The sequence below is a fragment of the Carassius gibelio genome, chromosome A5, assembly GCF_023724105.1.
Source record: "Carassius gibelio isolate Cgi1373 ecotype wild population from Czech Republic chromosome A5, carGib1.2-hapl.c, whole genome shotgun sequence".
Lineage (NCBI taxonomy): Eukaryota > Metazoa > Chordata > Actinopteri > Cypriniformes > Cyprinidae > Carassius > Carassius gibelio.
Genome location: NC_068375.1, coordinates 25,014,586 through 25,038,562, shown reverse-complemented (window position 1 = coordinate 25,038,562; position 23,977 = coordinate 25,014,586). Strand labels below are relative to the sequence as shown.

Below are 23,977 nucleotides of genomic sequence, written 5' to 3'. Positions count from 1 at the left end.
ATGAAGCCTTCCACTTGGGCTATTATTTGTAGTCATCAGTTATTAGTCTCTTCACATTGTCCCGTCTGTTTCAACAATCTGTACATTGTTCTTCTGGGTATAGAAGCTTCTTGCTTCCACATTCTAAAACTTAACCAACAGAGCCTGCAGGGACATTCATACATTTCAAATATGATTTTATCTTTCCCAAAATTATACAAATACCACATTAAATTAAATTTCATCCTAAGCTTTCATTCAAGTTCAAAGTCTGAATAGTGTTACATGAACTGAAGTAATAAATCAGTGTCTTCAATCTCAAAGCAGAGCTTGCACATATTTATATCTGGCAGAGCTTTGTACTATAGTGTTATTATAACCCCCTTTATTTTCGGCACAACCAGCATCTTACATGTTTATTGAGTAAACTCGATTGGCTGCTTACTTACTTACCATGAAAGAAAATACAGAAACAGACATAGGGAGCTTTGGAAACAACCTAGACAGCTATCCTTGATATAAGAAGTGAAGTTAATATAAGAACAGGAGTAATATGTGCTGTATACACAGTATGTAAACATACTGTATACATAATATAAACAAAGGAGAGTGTCTGTATTTCAAATCAGTATGTCACTGAAGGTTGCTAGGTATAGCTGGTTAGATTAGATAGATAGAGAGGTCAGATTGATGACTTCATCACGACTGGATCTCAACAAATCCCTACATACAAAAGCACTTCCTCAACTCTGCACTTCTATTGTGTTTTAACAGTTCCGGAAACATCATTTCAAAAGCAAGAAGAGTGCAGACATAAACTCATTCAACAAAACAAGCTTTTGTAGCCTCACACAGTGAAAATGTGGTAATTTTAAGATTTAGATTATTTGATGGAACAGAAAATGATTGCTAAACCAACTATACAACATATTATTTTGTGTAAAAAAAGAAAATGTTTGTCATGTATATGAAAAAAAGCCTGACCACAACTTCTGGATTTGTATGCTCTTATGTAATGTCAGGAACATCAATATTTACATTATATAGGAATATTGCAAAATAATTAACTTAATGTGTCATATACTGTACCGCATTTAATAATAAAAAGTGATTATTGCAAAGTTGAAGAGGCCCCATTCATTTATTTTGAAATTAATATTTGGAGAAAAAAAATAAACCACTCAAATTCTGCTCAACCACTACATGAACACCAACCATTAGAAATAAGTTTTATATATAAACACACACCTAAAGGATTGTTAGGAACACCATACTAATACTGTGTTTGACCCCCTCCCACCTTCAGAACTGCCTTAATTATACGTGGCATTGATTCAACAAGGTGCTGAATGCATTCTTTAAAAATGTTGGCCCATATTGATAGGATAGCATCTTGAGGTGATGGAGATTTTGGGTTGAGATCTGGTGACTGTGGGGGCCATTTTAGTACAGTGAACTCATTGTCATGTTCAAGAAAACAATTTGGAATGATTCGAGCTTTGTGACCTGGTGCGTTATCCTGCTGGAAGTAGCAATCAGAGGATGGGTACATGGTGGTCATAAAGGGATGGACATGGTCAGAAACAATGCTCAGGTAGGCTGCGGCATTTAAACAATGCCCAGTTGGCACTAAAGGGCCTAAAGTGTGCCAAGAAAAACCGCATACTGGATGTTTTTCGCTTTTCACACCATTCTTTGTAAACCCTAGAAATGGTTGTGCGGGAAAATCCCAGTAACTGAGCAGATTGTGAAATACTCAGACTGGCCCGTGTGGCACCAACATCCATGCCACATTCAAAATTGCTTAAATCACCTTTCTTTTCCATTCTAAAATTCAGTTTGGAGTTCAGGAGATTGTCTTGACCAGGACCACAACCCTTAATGGATTGAAGCAACTGCCATGTGATTGGTTGATTAGATAATTGCATTAATGAGAAATTGAACAGGTGTTCCTAATAATCCTTTAGGTGAGTGTATATGTATGTGTAATAAATGAGCATGTTTTAACAATTACATGAATTCATATTCATCAAGTTATACTCTTCATAATAAAGTAATTCACATCAATAAAATGGTCAATAAATATTAGCATAACAGTCACTGAAACTGATCACAATAACACTCTATGCATTCATCCTTATATTAACAGACACGCATTGTGTGGGCCAGGGTTCCCATTAACCTGAGAATTTGTGCTCATGTTCCCATATCCTCTCAATGTTTCTGTATAGTGAGCTTCCAAAAGGAGAGCTTCTTCTCTGGATGGCAGACACTGATGTGTCAAATATCAGTGACTGCATCTTCCATCCAATTGAAGTAATGCTGGCTTCCATCATCAATAGGAAAACTGATGATTTCTGGAATGTCATATGGATGCATAGCTCTGAGGGAACACAAATGAGTCCCAGTTACAATAACAGATTTGAACATTGTAACAACAATTAAAGCTGCAGTTGGTAACTTTTGACGCTCTAGCAGTTAATAAACAGAACTGCTTGTGTCTTGCGGAAGAACATCGTAGCCGGAACTACTACTCTCTGTTTATGTCTATGAAGAATCACAAAGGTACTGGTTACTCCGCCGCGGTACCCCCGAAGCAAACTAAAATAGTCTGAATATAAACACTTATTATAGGTGCACCCTAGTGATTCAGGACAAGCTAAAAACACGGTTTGGAAAATGGATTCATGGTGTACTCGCTTATTATATACATTTTTCTACATTTTGAACACAAACAAAGTTAAGGACCGCAGCACTGATTGGTTGATTTCTTACCGGGAGCGGTCCGTAACTGCAAATGGCAATAGGACCACTGGGAGGAGCCAGAGGAGCTTGATTTTTTTTCACAGATTATCTGTCTCATATTCTACTGTCAGGACATAATGACAAGTTTAACAAATATGTAAAAAATATATTTTTTACAAAAGTTACCTACTGCAGCTTTAATGTGTACAATTGAAACAACTGTTCTGTTCTGTATTGTACACTATCATTCAAAAGTTTCGGGTCAGTAAGATGATTTTACAAATAAATTTATTTTTATTTAGCAAATTTATTTTTCAAATAAATCCTGTTCTTTTCAATTAAAATCAATTAGAATGATTTCTGAAGGATCATGTGACACTGAATGCCTGCTGAAAATTCAGCTTTGCAATCACAGGAAGAAATTACATATTACAATATATTAAAACAGTTATTTAAAATGTTTATAATATGTCAGAACTTTCCTCTTTTTACTGTGTGGTTGTTCAAATAAATGTGACACTCGACCACAAAAAACAAAACCAATTTTTTTAAAAAAATAATAAGAATAAATAAGCTTTCCGTTGATTTGTTAGGATCTGACAATCTTTGGCCAAGATACAACTATTTGAAAATCTGGAATCTCAGGGTGCAAAAAAATCTAAATACTGAGAAAAAGCCTTGAAGTTGTCCAAATGAATTCTTAACAATGCATATTACTAATCAAAAATTAAGTTTTTAAATATTTACAGTAGGAAATGTACAAAATATCTCCATGGAACATTATCTTCACTTAATATCCTAATGGTTTTCGGCATAAAATAAAAATCAATACATTTGACCCATACAATGTTTTTTTGGCTACTGCTAAAAAATATACCCCAGCGATTTAAGACTGATTTTGTGGTTCAGGGTCACAAATACAGCCAGGGGGAGCATAAGAGACTTATTTTTTAAAACATCAGAAAATCTTACCAACCCCAAACATTTGTATGATTGTGTACAATGATGGTGAAACTTAGAACATTAAACTGGTCAGTTTTTGTTCCATCAAAAAAGGGAATTGTGAAACCGCTTCTTTTTATTCACATGTTCTGGGTGTGTAAATTGAAGTTTCACTATAAGAAGCCAGCTTATGTACCACAGCTTGAGTCTTAAAAGCTTCGTGTTCACATGCACCGGTGGTTCCACTGGGCATTAAATCTTTTTAGGCTCTTTGAAAGCTCTGGACAAATGTTTTCATAATTTGTTTAAGTTAATACTTTAGATTAGGAAACACATTTTCACTAATAGAGTTTTCCTAATCAAATTCTTAATTTCCTGCTTATTTATAATAAGGTAGCTGTTGTTCTCATGCTGGCACATTTCCTGCAACAATCCAGGAAGTAAAAAAACAAAACTAAGTGTCACTCAGTCTTCTGACATTCTTAAAGGTACCACAATGAAAGCATTTTGTCAGATCCACACATTTTCTTTAGGCTGAGATAATTTGTTGTCATGAAACTGTAAAACCAATCGAGTATAATCAAGTCTCACACAACAGTCACTCAATTTGTTTCATATAACAGCCGATTTGATTTTGAACCCTGGATTTGTAATACATCATACAGTATGAATAACACTATACATACTATATATTTATGAAATGAATTAATCAAACATTTAAGCATTCATGTGAATGAATGTTTATCATGACTGTACATGTTGACTGAATATGTAGTGTCCAAGCAATTGTGATAATGCACTTACTTTATATAATCCACAAGTCTCTGCACCAGAGACGTTCTTGTCCTCACAAGCTGTTACGGAAATAATTAATTTATTATACTTTTTTTTTTTTTTAAATACCATAACCATAATAAGAGATGCAGATAACTACAGATGCTGTATACAATACATTACATAGACAATTTCTCATTAAAGCATTATTAACATAAAAAAATAAGAATTTAGTTTGAATAAGAACCCTGAAGTGTAAATAACAGACCAGCAGTATTTCTGAGGTATCCCGTATCTCTCCTTTCCAGTAGTACCTGAAATCAATACACAATTGATATTTTGGGTAAATTACATTTTGTAAATTACAAATTGCTAAATTACATTTTGTAAATTAAAGGGGTCATAAGATGCTTTTTTTTAAAGATTTAAATATACACATTATTTTGTGTATTTGGTGTAACAGAATATGTTGACATGCTTTATTGTTCAAAACACACATTATTTTTCAAATACTGTACATTATTGTAGGTCCTCTATGCCCCGCCTCTCTCAAATCCTTCTGACAAGAGCAGTCTGCTCTGATTGGACAAGCACTCGATGGAAATATAATGCCCCTTTCCATAATTTCTAGCTTCAGCTTTCAAAATAAATGTAAAGACAGTTAATAATGTCCTTAGTTTTACCATCAGTTCAAGCCTGAAAGGGGAACAGTTGATTTGTGTGTATTCGCACACACACATGACGCACAAAACTCCACATCTGAACAGTCAACAGCAAATACTTAAACTAATAACAAAAAATACTTACAGTAGCTGATTCAGAAGCACCAGATTGTCCTTGCAAAGTCAGAATTACCTCCTCTCCTAGATTCAGGAAACGGTCATTCATAAAATGCATTCATGTTCTGTTGTAAGTAATCTTAAAGATTCCTAAATGCATCTACTTTCAAAAGGCCAAATAAAGTGCTTTTGCTTTCACCTAGAAACACACAGCATCTCCCTGACATGGCTGCTTCAACAATAACTGCGGTTACTGAAATCACGCCTTCGTTCTTTGTGTGAACATTTGGGTGGCATTACGCAAATATTTCCACATAGTGACGCAGACATGTGGGGGTGTGTTTGAACAAGCCGTTTTAGGGAGGCAGGGCAGAGTCTTAACTTTGATAAAGAATATCTCTTTGGTTTTGAGATTTTAGTATTTGCAACTTCAGGGATCGTATCTATGCACAGTCAGCTTGTAACACTCCAAAGAGAAAGGAAAACTTGAAATAGCATCATATGACACCTTTAAAATCTTATTGAAAAATGATATATATATATATATATATATATATATATATATATATATATATATTTTTTTTTTTTTTTTTTTTTTTTTTTTTTTTACAGGAAATAACAATATCAATAGTTAAGATTTTTCAGCTGTGCATGCTGACCAGACGCAACACTCCAGGTCAGTAGTCCCGAAAAGGTTATCCTACCTATAGTATATTAACTGTCAATTTAGTATCTATGCATGTTGTCGCTAAAGTAAAACTTCAGACTGCAGAGTTTTAAATTCAGTTAAAGGTTATGCACACTGGTCTTACATGGTGGTAGTGCGAGGAAATATATTCACACATGCTGCCAGCCTTTTTTCCATGATGCTCCTAACAAAGAGAGAGAGAGAGAGAGAGAGAGAGAGAGAGAGAGAGAGAGAGAGAGAGAGAGAGAGAGAGAGAGAGAGAGAGAGAAGAGAGTGAGAGAGAGAGAGAGAGAAAAATTTAGTATCTCTGTATTTGCATATGACTGCATCACAAGTCAAAGACACTCTGTGCTCCATCAAATGTAGACACACACATCTCATCTGAATGCAAGTGTAATACTGTGGGGCAAAATATAGTTTTAATGGTGAATTTTGATTTAAATAAGTCCAGAGGCTGAAATGAAAGACATACAGTAGAATATACTGAACCAAAAAATACATTTGAAAAGTTAAATACCATTCACTCAGCTTTAAATTTGTTCTACACAAACCTATGCAGCAATATACATTTGCTTCATTCCTCAATTAAAAATCAGTGTCAAGCATCCATTACTGAAAGAGTGATTATCAGATTTTGATACCTCACTCAGAATGTTATAAGATTTACATACTAACAAAAACACAACCTTGAATGGAAGCTGGTTTCTGCCACAGGTTATAAATAAATAAAAATAAATGAATAAAATTCTGACTTTTCCCCTCACAATTCTTAGCTTATTTATTACCATTTGGACTTGGAGTCTTGTCTCACTCAGAACTGCAGAAAAGTCAGAAAAAAAGTCTGAATTCAGAGCTTATCTCTTGCAGTTCTGGGTTTATATCTTACAGTTGTTTATAACTCAAAATTCTCAGAATTGTGAGAGGCAAATTCTAAATTGAGAGGAAAACTCAGAACTGTGTGTGTGTGTGTGTGTGTGTGTGTGTGTGAGTGAGAGAGAGAGATAGCGAGAGAGGGAAAAAAAAGAGTCAGACTTGTGAGATAAAAAAAGTCACAATTACCTATTCTGTGGCAGACATAAGCTTCCATAAATTTGATGGATAACTTACATTTACAACAAAAGCTCCTTTTTTCCTCAATACTGAAGCCTTTTTTCAATAATGCAGTGCAACTGCACTGCCATTGGTTTAGCCTGTAAACTTTTTAAACCAATGACAGCGCTGCGTAGCTGCGCGAGCCTGTGGCGATGCAGCGTGCCAAAGCCCGCCAAAATGGGTGGGGTGAATGGCTATACAAACAGGCATATCGCCATAGGAAATCAGGTCATACTACTGAAGCGTTGACACTGAAGCCGCAGCCTGGTGGCACGGCATATAATGCAGTACTCGTTCCGTATCTCAAGGAACCGAGGTTACGTTCGTTACCAAGTACGTTTCCTTTTGATACTTCACTTTACATGCCATGGTAGGGAACGACAAAAAACTTATCTTGAAGACCTTGGGGTCCAGGGGATAATTGAGAGGGCCGGAGCCGTCAAACCTTTAACGCTACACTGCTAAGAGGGAGCTAGCTCCCTGGAGGTGGCATGATGACGCCGTCTGATAGAAGCCGTCATATCAATCCGAAAGAACCAGATGTCCTTGATAGAGACACCACTAGACCAGGCCCAAGAAGAGGCCATCCCTCTAGTGGAGTGGGCTCTTACTCCTATGGGGCACTCAAGGCCCATGGAGGAGTAACATAAAGCGATAGAGTTGACTATCCAATGCGAAAGGCGTTGCTTTGAGATCGAAGACACCTTGGTGCGGCCCCCAAAGCAGACAAAAAGCTGGTCAGATTGCCTGAATGGCTGTGACCGCTCGATGTATATGCTCAAAGCCCTCACTGGGCAGAGTAAATCCAGCTCTCGCTCACCTGACAAAGGAGGTAGAGCTGAGAGGGAAATTACCTTTGCTCTGAACGGCGTCGAGAGCACTTTAGGGACGTTACCATGCATGGGTTTTAAAATGACCTTCGAGTCACTGGGCCCAAACTTAAGGCATGCAGGGCTCACCGAGAGGGGCTGCAGGTCGCCAATACACTTGACTGATGCTAGAGCAAGTGTCAGAACGGTTTTAAGTATTAGGGGCCAAAGGTCAGCTGACCGCAGCGGCTCAAAGGGAGGTCCTTTGAGTGCTCCAAGGACTGTGTGGAGCTCTCAAGTGGGAATGGTGAGAGGACACGGGGGTTTTAACCACCTAGAACCTCTCAGGAAACGCACAATAAGGCTGTTTCGACCCACAGATTGGCCGGCAATATGAGCATGAAATGCTGCAATGGCTGCTACGTACATCTTGAGCGTGGAAGGGGTAAGGCCTTGTCTAGACGCTCTTGGAGAAATGACAGTATCAAAGATACGTCACATTCAACAGGTCTTCATTTCGTGCTGAGCACCAGTCGACGAAGACTGAGCATTTCTGGGCATAGAGGCGTCTTGTAGACGGGGCTCTTGTCTGAGCAATGGTGTGTAGCACGTCCCCGGGGAGGCTTAGAGACTCCCATCGAGGGATTATACATGCAGAGCCCAGAGTTCTGGCCGTGGATGCAAGATTGTCCTGTTCGCCTGAGATAGGAGATCCCGCCTCAGGGGGATCGGCCATGGGGCTTTCGTCGAAAGCCTGAACCACTCCGAGGACCAAACTTGACTCTTCCAGAGTGGGGCAACCAGAAGGACTCTGTGGGATGTGGTGCCCCTTCAGGATTGCCTGAAAGGATTGAAGGGCTCGTTCTACTGCCAGCATCTCTAGGCAGTTGATATGGAGATGGCTCCATATTGGGGCGCTCTATGCCCTCGCATAGAGCGCCCCAACCTAGGTTGGAGGCATCTGTTGAGAGCACCATCCTTCTGGAACCCCACGGCTGAACCAAACAGGGTTCATCCAAGGCTCCATGGCTGCTAAACAGGCCTGTTTGACCCTGATGTGAAAGCGGATGTGCCACAAAGCATGAGGTGGGACCAGGAGTTTCAGCCGGTATTGCAGGGGCCGCATTCATAGGAGGCCGAGCTGTAAAACTGGGGAGGCGGAAGCCATCAGCCCTAGCATCCTCTGAAAGAATTTCAGAGGGAAACAGGCTTTGTTCCTGATGGAGGCCACGAGCTGCTGAAGTACCAGAGCGCGCTCTGGTGATATGACCACTCTAATATGGACTGAGTCGAAAACCGCTCCCAGGAATTTAATACGTTGGCTGGGGAACAGTGAGCTCTTGGTGATAATTGACAAATTATAATTACTTACCTATAAGTCCCTAAATGGTTTAGCTCCTGCGTACCTAACTAGCCTCATACCACGTTACAATTCATCACGCTTCCTAAGGTCACAAAATGCTGGACTTTTAGTAGTTCCTAGGATAGCAAAGTCTACTAAAGGAGGTAGAGCTTTTTTCAAATTTGGCTCCCAAAATCTGGAATAGCCTTCCTGATAATGTTCGGGGTGCAGACACACTCTCTCTGTTTAAATCTAGATTAAAAATGCATCTCTTTCGCCAAGCATTTGAATAATGTATCTCTTAAATTGTGACTGCAGTTGTATCTGATCAAATGTGCATTCTTATTCTTTACCTTGGGTTAAACTAATTAATTTTACTTTGTTGGAACAGCAGCTATGCTAATGATGTCTCTATTTGTTTCTATGTTTTGTCAGAATTTACACAAGCTCCAGTCTGAATCCAGAACACCTGAGAAGAGATTATGCTGACCCCTCAGAGGACCCCAGATTATTTCTGTAAAGTTGCTTTGTAATGAATTGTATTGTAAAAAGCGCTGTACAAATAAACTTGAATTGAATTGATCTGACAGTTTTACAGGTGAACGAAGTGTAGCACACAGAACTGCAGGCTATGGGAGAGGAGTTATCAATAACAGTGAAGGATCGCAACTATGCTGGTAAGTATAAATGGCAACATGACTTTTTTTCTTTTTATGAAAGTTATATATTACACCAAATATTGTTCACAAAAAGTGTGATACTTTTAAATTCGAGCAAAGAACAAGCAAGTGTTTGTGTTTGTTTGTTCTTTTGTCATGTGACGTGAGAGCAGAAACAGAAATTCGTTAATATTTCCCAACCTTCCTTACAAACAACTCTTGTTTCTTTACTCTTACAGTTGCATACTTTTTCTGGTTTCAAATTTCATTTGAGCCTTATAGCTTTTTATTTCTTACAATTTATACATTTGTGATGGTTCTTTTCCATAACAAATGTGGTATTAATTTAATAATTAGGTCTTGGTAATAACTAGGTAATAATTCGGTCTTGGCTGAATTATATTTTATAAAATTTGATCAATGTTTGTGTAAATAAATTTGTTAAGAATTTGGATGAAAACATGTAACATTTTAATTATATTCTGCTTAAATGAACAAATTGACTTTAAAAATGATTTGTTAATTTTGCTGAACAAGATTCAAATGTCTGAGTCAGTAAAATGGTCCGAACTTCCCATCACTATTGGATTTATGCAGTTTACACGGGGTCATCCCACTGAGGTCAGAAAAAATAGAAAAATCACATCCCTGTGTGTACTGTATGTCACTGACTGTCAAATGCAGACTGTAAACATTACACACCCTTGTCATCTGTTGGCTGAGGACAAAGTATGTCACTTATTAGCTACAATGAAGCTGATTCTTAGTTCTAGTATATTTATTTCTTTGTGTGAGTTTGTGTTTGTATCACTGTATGCATGTACAGTACCTGCCAACGTCTCTAGCAGTTTGTTCTGTTGGACAGTTGACAAGCAGCACTGAGTGATATCCGGCCACATAGCTTCCTGTAACAGCAGAGTGAATCTGAACACACAGTGTCTTCAGCACAGGGTACAGGGAACAAGTCAGGACTAAAATCTACACAAAAACACACAAACAAATCAGGGGGTTATGCATGATATGAACAGCTTTTCAAAATCGAGCAAAAACAGCCAACAATGGCAGTAATGTGTCTGTAATGTCAATTTTTGAGTGACCTATTCCTTAAATATAAGGATTGCAAGGCACTCAGCAGCTGATCTTGAGTAAAAATTACTGCTGTATGCACAACCACATCTTTCAGAAGCACAGAGGGACTTAAACATGCATTATTATGTTCCATCTGAAAAGAACAGTGAGGGATTATCCTGTGATGACCTGATAACAGATTGCATTTGCCACAAGAATGCAGTGTGCCTGGTCAGCTCTTTGAGAAACAAAGGCTTGCCATTTAGTTCAGAAGTTGGAATTTCATTTAAATATTGGCTTCATTTCACCATTAAATTTTCTTATTAATAGGTTTCTAACAAAATAGTAGCAGATGGAGATATCCTGTAAGCGCTTAAACTCTATACCAAGTACAGTTCCCATCTATGTGAACTGGCTTTCTTAAAAAAAAAAAAAAATCTTTATATTTAATAGTTTGTCAGCTGATTATTAATCCTGTAAACGCTGAAACTCTACACCAAGTTCACATCTATGTCAACTATGGCCCTTTCCAGTTTTTTTTTCTTCTTTAAACTATGTTGAATAGTTTTTCAGCTGATTATTAACACATGGCTATTTTGATGTCGAATAGCAGTTCAACAAGTTTGCGCAGTTTTAAAAGGCAAAGTAACAACAATAAAGTTACGCTTGTCAGCAATCAGCATCAGTGTTCAACTTGCCGAGCACGTGCTGCTCTAGTCTCTCAGTATAAATGTCACGTATCGAGAGAAATAAAGCTGGATTTACCACGCAAAAGACCAGACATCCCGTTCGAGGGAAAGCCGATGACATCATGTCCTTGGGATACCGCAGGTACAAACAATTCGGTTCGTTCTCTTGCATAATTATTTCATAGTACTAGAGTTACATCGCCGGTGAAGTGCAGGCGACTTTACGCAACTTATAGGAAAATCATCTCTTCAGGTCTCCAGGAAGTTCATCTCACTCGCATCAAAATCCGTCGGACAGATTGGTTATTCTGTGGGCATTCCCCGGAGCGGCTGCTGTTGCACTTGATGCTGATGAGTGACGCTCATATCCGGATACCGGGGCTTCCAATCAAGAGCGGTGCACGGGGCTCATCCTAAGAGGATTGGAAATCTAATAAACTTAAGTGCTGCTTCTGACTGGTGGTAGTTTGTTTTGGAATACGGCCATACAAGTAATGTCACGGTGGCTTTATCGATTATATAAATTCGTCTTCGAAAGAATTCAAAAATGAATGGTTCACAAAACTTACATAAATGCTAAAACAGGTTAAAACGTTTAATGCACTTAAGTGTTAATAGTTCAAATTATATATAAACAGTTTTTAAAGACATAAAATTAAAAATAGCATGATAAACAAATTAACCGATACTTAATTTAGGCGATTTGTTAATGCATGTGTAATATTTTTATACAATTACATTCTCCCCCCCCCCCCCCCCCCCCAAATATGACTTTATATATATATACACATATGTCGTCACGTGAGGCGTTTCAGGAACGAGAAGAGAGAACCATGTGCAGGTATGTATCTTTATTTATAGGGCAAATCCAAAAGAATAAACAGTCCAGGCCGGGTCAAAACCATGAGATCCAAACACAAAAACACACGGGAAAACAGACCCAGGAAAGTACATCCAAACGACATTCAACAAGGACTCCGTCACACAGACTAAGACAGACTGGGTATTTATACACAGAAGGATAATAGGGAAACAGGAGACAGGTGGGGAAACAATCAATTACCCAACAAGGAGGAAGGTGACCAAATAAGGGAAAGTGAGACCTCTAGTGGACACCCAGTGATACACAGACCAGACGCACTGTGACATATATATATATATATATATATATATATATATATATATATATATATATATACACATTATGGGGGGAAATGTAATTGTAAAAAAAAAAAAAAAAAAAACCAAACAAACAAATTCTGATGGTGAACTTCCTTCAACGAACTCTAGAGGTTGTTATGCGTTATGAAAATATGTATTTTCTTGAAAACCCTTTTTTAGGACTGTTACATTTCCTACCTTTATGTTTTATATATCAGCTTTTTCATTGCAGACTTAATTGTTCATAAAACAATTGCCAATAAATTCATCAGCTGTTACTTGTTAAAAGTAGTTTAATTAACATGTTTAGCTGAAAAAGAAAAAGAAAGATCTTGTGCACTCTTTTCAAATTAGATAATAAAACAGGCCTGTACTATGGTAGTATTTCTATAGGCTAATACTATGCAGGTCAAACCTTACTACTGCAATATCAGCCATTTAATCCAAGCATAACAGCCTGTTGTTAACATTATGTATAGAGTATAGCACAAATAAATGGCCACAGCGAGAAACCTTAACTGAAACAAGTAGACTTGGACTATTAATGATTTAAAAAATGTGCCTCCTTTGAAACGGAAAGGTTTCCCTTTTACCTTTCAGTCACTGATACCTGTCAAAATTTCAGCGATTAGCTTTGTTTGTACATCAGACAGAATCATGGGAAATATTTGACGGCCTGTGTATCTAATGAGTAGTCCACATATGCATGTATGCCACTCAAACCACTGGCCTCATTTCACCCTTGGTCTCCCTCCATCTTTAAACCAACCTACAGCCTCTTATTTATACAAGGTAGAATCTTGTATTAGTTTTGCCTTGCAACTGTTATTCTTCTCACACCATTGAATTATATAGTAATTAGCTAAATTCAATTAAACCAAACAAGAAAAAATAAATAAAAAACATTAATTTGAAATCTGCTGGTGTGAGGGCAATAGGCTTGTATTTAATTTGAAAACAACAACATTGTTTCCAATACAATTAATTGTTTTCTATCTGTTTTCTATTTATTATATTATTTAAAAGCCCTTGCTACGTGTACTGCATTTAAGCTAACTGAGACTTGTTATAGCACTTATATATCATTGTTCTTTTGTTGATTTTGATTTCTTCCATTGTCCTCATCTGAAAGTCGCTTTGGATAAAAGAGTCTGCTAAATGACTAAATGTAAATTTTAATATAAATACAAACATTAAAACATTAATTGTGCTATGTTGTGTAAGTATGTGAGAGCAAATGACAATGAAAACCTTAAATATTTAAAAATAGCTACAATTAAACTAAAGTTTTATCTGTGCATAACAATTCAAAGACCGGAAATCACATTGACAGTTACATACGCCTCACCCACAAGCACCACCAAACATTCAGCTGTGGCCAGCATGAAGGTTTCTATCTCTGCTTTCAGTAAGTGATTTCTCCTCATACTGTATTTCCCAGTTAAATATGTATATTTCATTTGTAGTGTACACTAATTATGGGATGATTGACCATTAATGATGAACAGCTGCTGTTAACAAGCAGAATCACTGAAGAAAAGAGAAACACAAGAACTACCACTGACTTTAGCCACAGACAAAGATGAAATCAACTGAAATAAAAGACATTAAATCTTTCAAGATCTGATTAAACAAATCTTAAAACAGCTTTACCAGCTTTTATCATTTTATTAGCCGGACTGACTTTATTTCTGTCAGACGTCTAGAGAAGCTCAAATTGTGAATTAACAGAGGTTTAGATGTTGATTTATTGTTTCATTTGAAATCACCATCAAGAAGACCATTGTTTCATTTTGTTGTGCTCTTGACCCTTGATTGAGTGTATTGTTTTCTAAATAACTGTGCATCAAGGACTGTGCATTATTTCTACCCTTAATTTTTCTCTGAGTAACGCATCATTTCTGTTTGAATGTAGTTGCACTGAGTTGCATTTATTGGAAAGTCTCTGGAACACTGGTGGAGGTGGTGGTTAAGCCTGGAGATAATGCAACTCTACACTGTGACTGTGAGGTTGTCATAGGACAGGACTTTCATTGGGTCAAGAGCTGCTCTTCACAAATCCAACCACCTTTGATCATCTCTGCATACAAGAGCCTATTACAACCCATTCCGCGATACACTCTGTTCTATAACGATACTTCAGAATCCTACGACTTAGCGATCGAGAACATCACTGAAGCAGATCTTGGTCTTTACTATTGCTCAAGGGTAGAGGCCAGGAAGGTTAAAAAGAATGGAATAATCTTTGAGGAAGATGTGTACTACACTGGTGATACTCTCATAAATCTCACATACGGTAAGCTTGTTTCACACTGCAAAATATTTCAAATAAAGAAGCAAAACATGAATATACTAAAAGACTTATGGTCCTCAAGATACTTAGTGTAAGAATTAGATAAATGTAAAATACTTAGATCAATTTGTTTATTTGATGATGTGTTTTTTTTGCCAGCAAGGTGGGTATTATAATTTTCATCTCTTGCTAATTTAGCAATGCCATGAAATACTGACAACCAACATAACACATGTGATAAAGAGAAAGATGCGTGATGTATCAAATTTCATCAGAAATAATTGTCGAAAGCTGAACTACATCCTTATCAATTATATATTTATATACATAAGTTGAGCATAGTTATGCACACACATAACATTATCATGGTAAAACACACTACACTAAAATCATAAAATAATTATTTATTCATTATTAAACCCTAATATAAATCAAAGATGAAATGACCCCAAACCACTCGTATACAAATAAAAAGCCTTTAATTAACCGAGCTAAATCATAAAACAGTTAAAAGTGTTGATCTCTGCGTTTCTTCTTCAGGGTACACATCAATTGTTCAAACAAGTCTTCATAAACAATTAGTAAGTAATCATCAATGACAGCTGATTAATCAGAGGGAGTGGCTAAGACTCCTCTTTATACCAAACATAACACAATTCTGAAAATAAAATAAATAATTATCAGCCATCTTTGAGGACTGCTTACTAATTGTTAAAGAAGACTTCTTTGAAGAATTGAAGTATATGTTGAAGATGGCTGTGTAGCCAAAATGTATAGATCTACACTTAACTTGATGATTAACTTCAGGATTTAGCCTGTTTAGAATGATTCATTACAGTCTCAGAAAAAAAAAAAAAAAAAAGATTCAAAAGGTACAGACTTTTTACCTGTACACATAGTGTGCCTTGGAGTATTTAATCTTTGAAGTCTGATAATATACCTCTAATCATCAAAAGAGCACCGGTGGTTACGCAGAGAGACCAGTGCAGCATTTGTTGTTTTGTATATATGACTGATGCCAAAGACTATAAATTATAAAAATGTGAGCTGTCACACTGGGAATTTTTGGAATGTCAGTTTACGGGTTTTTACTGTAAATTATACAGTGACTTGCCCTTTATTATTTCCATTTCCATTAACCAATTAACAGGTTTCTACTGTAGCATTTATGCAGTCTTTTACAGTTAAAAAAAAAAAAAAAAAATTCTTTAATAGTGCAGTGTAAATTGTATCCATTTAATTTCAATTAATTTTGTACAACATATTTTTTTTTCACGCATTTAGAAGAATAGTTGTGATACAAGTTAAATATTTTATTCAAGCAACATTGAGGTCATTAAGCACTGAGACTAAAGCTTATGTTTAAAAGGACAAAATATTGTCATTTTAAGCATATAATAAAATAAAGAGTTTTTAGAAGAATGATTTCTCAGAAAAAAAAGGTAAAACATTTGTCACTGGTACCTTTCAAAAGGTACACCTTTTACCTGAACTGTGCATATTTATTCCTGCTTTTGTACCATTTTGAAATGGGAGGATGCAACATAAATAGATTGCTTTTAAATAAATGTAGGTCATGTCCTTTTTCAAATAGACTTTGCACAGAAAACAAAGTGCTGTTCTGAAATGGATTACAAAGACATTAAAAGCAAAAAAGGCAAATGGAGGTCAGGGATTCTGTGACAGCAAACCTGCTGCATTAAGTTTGTACAGTAAATATAAATGTAGCAGTAAATACAATTAAAGAACAACTTCATATCATCAAGCCAATTCATGAAATTAAAAAGCAATAGTCATTAATTAGCATTTATTCATCAGTTGTCCCCTCAGAAAGCCCCTCTGGACCAGGACGTGACTGCTGGCAGTGCTGGCTGATACTGCTAACAGCATATCCCACATTTAATATACTCTCCGCGATTTTGGCTTTTGTTTGTGGCTACAAATGTTGCCACAACTCGGGTGAGATTTAATTTTTTTACATTTATTTTTAAGTTTTAAATTACACAGTCATCTTAAGTTACAGTCAGCTAGATTATATATAATACAGTTTATGCTTCCCGTAGATCTATGTTTAAATGAGTAATTTTTGTAGATAACTGTCATAAGAGATAAGCCACTGATTCTGCCATTCACAGCGCTGAAGGAGTCTGAAGGTCATCAAAACGGTTCTGAGATGCAAAGACAGTTGAGCCAAGAACAGGTAAACTCAGCATACCACAGATATGCAGAAAAGCATAAAGACATAAGTCTGAAATTGGTTTACAGTAGTCAATATTTCATCTATATGTGGCACATTTGCATTTATTTATCAACACAGCAGAGTCTGCAACCTCAAAACAAAAGCTAACAAAAAATGTGTTAGTCTTGATTTCATGCTAAAAGTTGAAAAGACAAAAACAGGGAAGAAATTCATATGGTAATTTATTTAGACAATATTCATGTGGTAATATCTGTCTGTTTCATGCAAAGTCAAAATAGTTTTACAATCGCAAAATTATTATCCACAAATATTTCCACAGGAAGTCGATACAGAAGTTTGCTATGCATCACTGAACATCCCCAAACGAGGAAGCAAACGGACAAAGAGCAACCTATTGCAATGCTCTGACTTCAGTGTGTACAATGGTATAAAAATACACACTTAGGTAAAAGATAATGTGCTGTCAGCTGCTCATATACCAAAGTTAATTACCAAAGTTAGCTTTTTATTACTAAAATAATGGTATTGATAAAAACTTTTTATTATTATTACAACATAAATAATAATAATAATAATAATTTCTAAATGTTATTATTATTATTATTGTTGTTTTACAATATAAACTGGGGTGAAATTAAAAAACAACAACAACATTTGTGTACAGTACAGTAATTATACATTTTGTTTATCCATAATACATAATCTGAAGACTGGCATCAAATGTAATCTCAAACACACTGCTAACTTCAGTCCCAGAGTGTTCCTATTACATCTGCTTTTTAATTTTCAGCAGTGTTATTTTAAAGCAGTACTTCATTTATACACTAGTGTTTCGTTTTGCAATCATCCAAAGATTATTCATTTTTTATATATTTGTTTTTAGACCAATATTAACAATAGTTTTAAAGTTAAGATGGACCTCCAGTTATTTCACAATTATGAAATATTAAGTGGTAGAATGAGTACTGGTTAAACAAATAAATTAATTTTCATAAGAGCAGTTTAAATTCCTCCCATGACAATAGCTATACCACATTAGGCAGTGTTTGTTTATTCAAGCAAACAAGTTCACCAGCACCAGCATTACTCAGAAAAAAAAAAAAAAAAAAAAAAAAAGATTCTTCTGTACATTACACAGAAAGGGAAGTGGAAAATATTTGACATCTTTGTTTTGCAAATGGAACAGTTGTGACATTCAGTTTACATTTCACTGACCCCATTTCAGCTGCTGACTTCCTTCGTCTTACTCTACATCTTATCTTACAGCTTCCGGTGTTACTGATCAAGCAAACTAAAAAATAGCATTGCCTGAATGCACTGGAAGTGGCTTTGGATGAAAGCATCTGAAAATGCATGAATGTGAAATGTAAATGTTTCCATTAAAGTTCGATATTAACATACCATAAATATAAAGACCCAATCATGTTATTAATATTAATCACATTAGTGAGATGATAAAGGTAGATAGTGACCAAATAAAGATAATCTGTATGAGCTAAACCAGAATTGTTTTAGAACTCTTTTGTTATGTTTATTGCTCAACAATATGCTTAAACTGCATTCTGAATCAGAACTAGGAACTGACAATGCTGTGACATAAACTATTATACATTATCAAAATCATCTATTTAATGGGTTTAAAATGTATTTTTATTTTTTTTTATCTGTGAGTGTCCCTTTAAATGACCATCATTCAAACTGTGTAAATAATATTGGAAAGCTCTGCACTCGTATGATAGTTTTTGAGATCTCCAGTGTTGCCATTTCTAAACATATTAATTTTGTTACTACCTAATAATATTTTTATGTAAACCTAATAATACAAAATACATTTCTTTTCTTATTGTCAAAATATTTGAAGGTGTGCTGTACTTTGTTCTTAACATGGATTGTTTAACAATGTATCTAAATGCTAAAATGCAGGATTTGACTGGAATATAACTAAAAACAATAAATCAATAATTTATTATAGTCCTGTAGGTTAGTACCAACAATCAGCCACTAGATGGAAGCATATGTCAACCAAAAAAGTGAAATTTTCCTTTTTGAAGATAATGTACTGTACCTTGGCAACTGTTTCTCAGGAAAACAAACTTGATGGCAGTCAAAACGAAAAAAGGGTTAAATTATTACACAAATGCCTTGTCTACATTTGAATGGTTTTGCATATTTCTTTATAATTGGTAAGTTTAAGAAACTACAGAAAGGACATTGCATATCTGGGGTGGAGAGATGAGACATGCTTGGGTTTGCATAACAAACAAATCCATCATTCTTTTTTCGTTTACACCTCCCCTCCCTCTGCACACCCCAGAAACACTCTTCAGTCAGTCTCTCAAACTGCCACATGAAAGCAAAATAAGACAGGATTGACTAAGAAGATGGAAAGAAATTAAAAGAGAGAATTTGAGTAAGTGGAAGAAAGAAAGAGACCGGGATTAAGGGAGAGGATGAGAGGGAGAGTCTTTTTTGATCTGTCATGTCTCTCAGCAGGAGGGTGAGATGCTAAGAGACTTAACCGGGCTCGGCGGCCACTCCTGCGGCGTGTTTGCGGGGAGGAAGAAGAAGAGGAAAAATGGTCTGACTTTCAGTTTTAGTCATTCCTTTTTAAACTTGTCCAAACGAGCCTTTTAAAAAACCACAAGCGTTGCAATGAGATTGCAAATCTAAAAAAAGAAGAGGGAACGAGTGCTGCTGCTACTCACTCAAGAGGAAGAGGAGCTTGAGGAGAGCACCTTCACAGATGCATCCACAGTGTTCCTCTCTCCACTGAGTGTCAGAGAGAAAATACAATCCGTAATAACCGAGAGCATATGGGAATGTTGTGCTGGATGGGAGGGAGAGAGATGAATGAGTAGGTGTATTATGGAGCTTGAAACACATGGAGGCTTCCTCCAGTGGTGCGAGGGTCACATTCATCATCTCCAGCCCCAGTTGAGTGCACTGTTCCCTGGACACATACAGTGGCAGACAGCCCTGCGTTTCAGTCCATGCTGGAAATGCCAGAGTATTTAAGTTCAAAATGCCCACATACCTGTTTATAAGATAACTGACTCCTCGAAGACAGACCAGAGAGAGGGGGAAAAGGTGAAAGATAACATTTTCAACAGAGTTGATCATTAATTATTTCACTTAAATCGATTGTTCTGGGAATTTTAATTACATTTAATTACAGATTTGAGATTTCTTTCTTCAAATGCTGCATAACCTCCGGAACATGACGCTGCCTATGTGAAACCAAAAAGAAGACAGAACTGTCTATCTCATTCAGAGCTGATCTGCTCATTTTTGTCCTTTTCCCTAACCTTTTTCTATCTGAAGCAATCCTGGCTCACTCCTGGGCTTTGAAGTACAATCCACAATCTGTCCACCTGCAAGCCGACAGAATTACACTGTGCAGCTTTTCTGGGTACTTCTTGTTGATTCCACTCACAAACACAAACCTGCGTTTCTAGCCAAATGATCTTATCCAACAGGATTGAGGAGAGCTGGACATTATAGCTTTAATTACGCGAAGTAAACAATACTATGTATAGAAAAACGACATCTTGTCGTGGCATGATCCACTTAACTTTATCATGATCTTGAAATAAGTTTGGTTTTAGTGTTGGAATGTAAAGTTATTTTGACCCTATAGAAAACAACGACAAAATGAATACTTGCTTTTTTGAATCAAGACCGGGCCAAAAGTTTTTTAAACAAATGCAATGCATGATATTTGACCGTATCAACACTAACGTTTTGACTGCATTAATGCAATACTATCTGGTCCTATTAAGTTTTATTTTATTTTTTTGTACGTGTAAAGATGCAAAGTTTTACCATGCTGAGACACACATTCTGGCCATGTTTGGACATGTAATAATTTTGAAGCAGATTTACATCTAGATATATTCACATATGTATCCTTTCTTAAGTTTATTGCGGCATTGCTTTACTGACAGCTACTGTCAAAGAGTAAATTAATTAATGTTACAGTTTACATTAACACTTTCTACCTAAGAAAGAACGCTGAACTAAACAACTTAAAAAGGACATGACAAGGTTGACAACACACACAACGCACTGATGCATTATCCCTCATGAACAAATATGATGAATAATCATGAATAATCATGACATCTGGTGTGTTGTACACCTTTGTACCAGGGAAAGGCAACGCATTGTAAAAGTGAGTTTTGCATAAAAGGTCCCATTTAAGCCATGATCATGAGAAAACAACACAGACAAATGAGTAATTTTACATAGCCTCCTCTGGCCTCATAGTTTCCATCAACTCCAAGATCCTAAAATTGACATGACAAACAGAAAACTTTGGTGAAGCCTGCTTTATAATCACAGGCATCTGGTGTTTCTAAACTACCAGTGGTAGATAAGTGCATTGTAGGAGTTACCCAGAATTCTCTGTGGAGAGAGTAGGAGAAATGCTTAGAGAAGAACAGTGAGTAATGAGGGTGCTGGAGCAGAGAGGAGGATAGTTTGATGGAGACATAGCTGGAATATAATCAAGACTGATGCAATCACTACTGTTGGCAAATCACAGTGCACAAATACTCCAGTAAACATACTGAGAGGGGACATGATTCACATGGACGGTGAGTTCAGGGGAATGTAGGTGTCTGTGCTCAAAGCAGACTCACGGCTAACAAACCAACTAAATCCTCTGCTCAAGTGCCAGCCTTCTCTTCTTCGCCCAGCATCGGCTTCGTCAATCCCTCCCTCTTTTTCTTTCAGCATGCTAAACAGCCTCAGGTTTAATTGTCCCTGGAGTGGGTTTTCAGCTGTTCATTTATAATGCAGAGAGGCTTTGCCAGGAACCGATAACCTTTACATCGGTACAGAGAGAGGAAAGAAAGACAGAGAGACCGTGCAGGAGAAGGAATAAATGAATAAACGAATACAGAGGGAGAAGAAAACAACAGAAGAGGTGAATTCAAAAATGAGGAAGCCAAAAGAATTGCGCAAGGGTTTAAATGAACAGAGACATTATTAGTATAAAGCAAGCTGTGTGTGTACACGTGTTTACACACATTTGAATCCAATGATGTGTGTGAGTGAAGAAATTCAAGGTATATGATGCCCAGGTTTAAGAGCCACACAGAAAGAAAAAGAGCAGAAGATAAATGTCAAATGAGTGTGTGTTTGTGAGAAAGAGATGGATGAGCAATGTTGTGAGCCGGACCTCATTCCTTCCGTGTTTGGGAGGGAAATCAATGTTAATGAGGGAAACTAGCATGGCAGTAGAAGCTGATAACAAGAGAGGGGTTGATGGTTAATGGAATAATGACAAGCCCAGTTAACCGCACTCCTGAAAGAGAGAGAGAGAGAGAGAGAGAGAGCAAAAGACCATAGGAAATTGGATCTGAGAACATCAGTAATTAAGGAGTGAGCAGGTAAGAAGACGTTTCATGAATGCACTTAGACACAGAGGACAGCACAGGTATTCTGGAGATTCAGCATAAAAATGTGCATATTTTAATTGAATTCCGTGTGGAATTGACTTTGGATATTTATATAGCTTGAATGCATGCAGATTCTGTTATCACACGAGGGTTACAGTCTAAATGGCAAACCAGAAAGATTGAGGGTCTGTCATTAAAATGTTCCACTATATCAAAATGTCGTCTTCATACAAAATATCAAATAGAAAATTCTGAGAGAATATTCAGAGAAGCTCCAGCTTTCTTTGTTTCAAATGACTAAATAAGAGAATGGTGTGTGACAAGAACAGATAGTTTCAGTAAAAATAGAGACATGAATCAATGGATATAACGATTGAATCAAGTCTTCTTTTCAGGCATGTGGTTATTGCTTATTTATATGGATGTCTGTATTTTCTGACCTGAAATGTATGACCCAATAATTGGCAAAATGTATTTAATTACTAAACAAACTACAAAATTTGTAAGGAGAATCATTTATAAATCTGTTGTCAACTAAAGAAGCTTAAGGTCTCCCTGTGGTTTTGCTTCTGCCACTGCTTTTTAGAACAGTGAACAAAGCATCTTTCTGATTTATGTAATTAAAGATGATGTGTGTAATTTCTGAGCCACCAGAAAAAAAGAGAGAAGGCTGCCACCAGTATTTTATTTTTGTATATATAAACGCTGTATATTTGGAAAGAGTTTGGACAAAAAAAAAAAAAAAAAAAAAAAAAGATTTGTCATTTTACATGCCATTTTTTGATAAATAGGGGACTTATAGGGACAGCATCACACAAAAACGTTTTCATTTTTTATTTTATTTACAAAATTCTATTGAATAAACTTGCTGTTGTTGTCCAGGTATGTTTAATTCACCCATTAGAGCAAAACAGCTTTCATAAGACAACTGATATGATAGAAGTCAATTTCATAACTCTACAAATACATTCATTTAGAGAAAGTATTAACATTTTAAAAAATCCCCTGGCGCTATTAGCATTGAAGTGTTTTATAGACTGAACAAATGTATATTTAGACATTGTTGTCACAAAGCATGTCTGAGATTTTCTGTTTGCTCATACTAATATTTGTGTGCAGTTCCATCTAGCCGTCTCATATCAAGAACATTCCTTCGCCCGTCTTGCTTTCCTCTCTCACTTCTGAAAAAAGACAAACAGAATGAGATAAAGAGAAGACGCAAGATCAAACAAGGGTGTGCTCACTGCTGCTGTATCGCAGGTTTCTTTTCTCCTCGGAGACTCTGTAGCCCAACACCACCCCATCCTCGGATTTCACTACTCTCCATCTCTCTCACACATTCTTACCCTCTTTAC

The 23,977-nt window shown here is 36.5% G+C and overlaps 2 protein-coding genes across 2 annotated transcripts; one reads left to right on the top strand and one right to left on the bottom strand.

Annotated features, from left to right (window-relative positions):
* Window positions 1-347: 347 nt before the first annotated feature.
* On the bottom strand, window positions 348-11,909 carry LOC128006036 (protein CutA homolog). The gene is made up of 6 exons (XM_052592710.1): window positions 11,643-11,909; window positions 10,639-10,787; window positions 6,032-6,091; window positions 4,709-4,754; window positions 4,471-4,520; window positions 348-2,362 (listed from the first exon to the last, which is right to left on the bottom strand). Exons 1-6 carry the CDS (start codon window positions 11,736-11,738, stop codon window positions 2,260-2,262), a joined length of 504 nt encoding a protein of 167 aa, XP_052448670.1. The 5' UTR covers window positions 11,739-11,909; the 3' UTR covers window positions 348-2,259.
* Window positions 11,910-14,110: 2,201 nt separating this feature from the next.
* LOC128014973 (uncharacterized) lies at window positions 14,111-19,028 on the top strand. The gene is made up of 5 exons (XM_052598750.1): window positions 14,111-14,135; window positions 14,643-15,023; window positions 16,839-16,979; window positions 17,156-17,220; window positions 17,540-19,028. Exons 1-5 carry the CDS (start codon window positions 14,111-14,113, stop codon window positions 17,663-17,665), a joined length of 738 nt encoding a protein of 245 aa, XP_052454710.1. The 3' UTR covers window positions 17,666-19,028.
* The last annotated feature ends 4,949 nt before the right edge of the window (window positions 19,029-23,977 follow it).

Excerpts from the sequence above, each read along its gene's own strand:
- LOC128006036 (XM_052592710.1), bottom strand. The coding sequence starts at position 11,738 with ATGCAAGAGAACGAACCGAATTGTTTGTACCTGCGGTATCCCAAGGAC. Across the intron at positions 4,755-6,031 it reads TTTCCTCGCACTACCACCAT|GTACTACTGGAAAGGAGAGA; the intron begins GTAAGACCAGTG and ends TATTGATTTCAG. Across the intron at positions 4,521-4,708 it reads ATACCTCAGAAATACTGCTG|CTTGTGAGGACAAGAACGTC; the intron begins GTCTGTTATTTA and ends TTTCCGTAACAG.
- LOC128014973 (XM_052598750.1), top strand. The coding sequence starts at position 14,111 with ATGAAGGTTTCTATCTCTGCTTTCA. Across the intron at positions 15,024-16,838 it reads TCTCATAAATCTCACATACG|TTGTCCCCTCAGAAAGCCCC; the intron begins GTAAGCTTGTTT and ends TTTATTCATCAG. Across the intron at positions 16,980-17,155 it reads CAAATGTTGCCACAACTCGG|CGCTGAAGGAGTCTGAAGGT; the intron begins GTGAGATTTAAT and ends TGCCATTCACAG.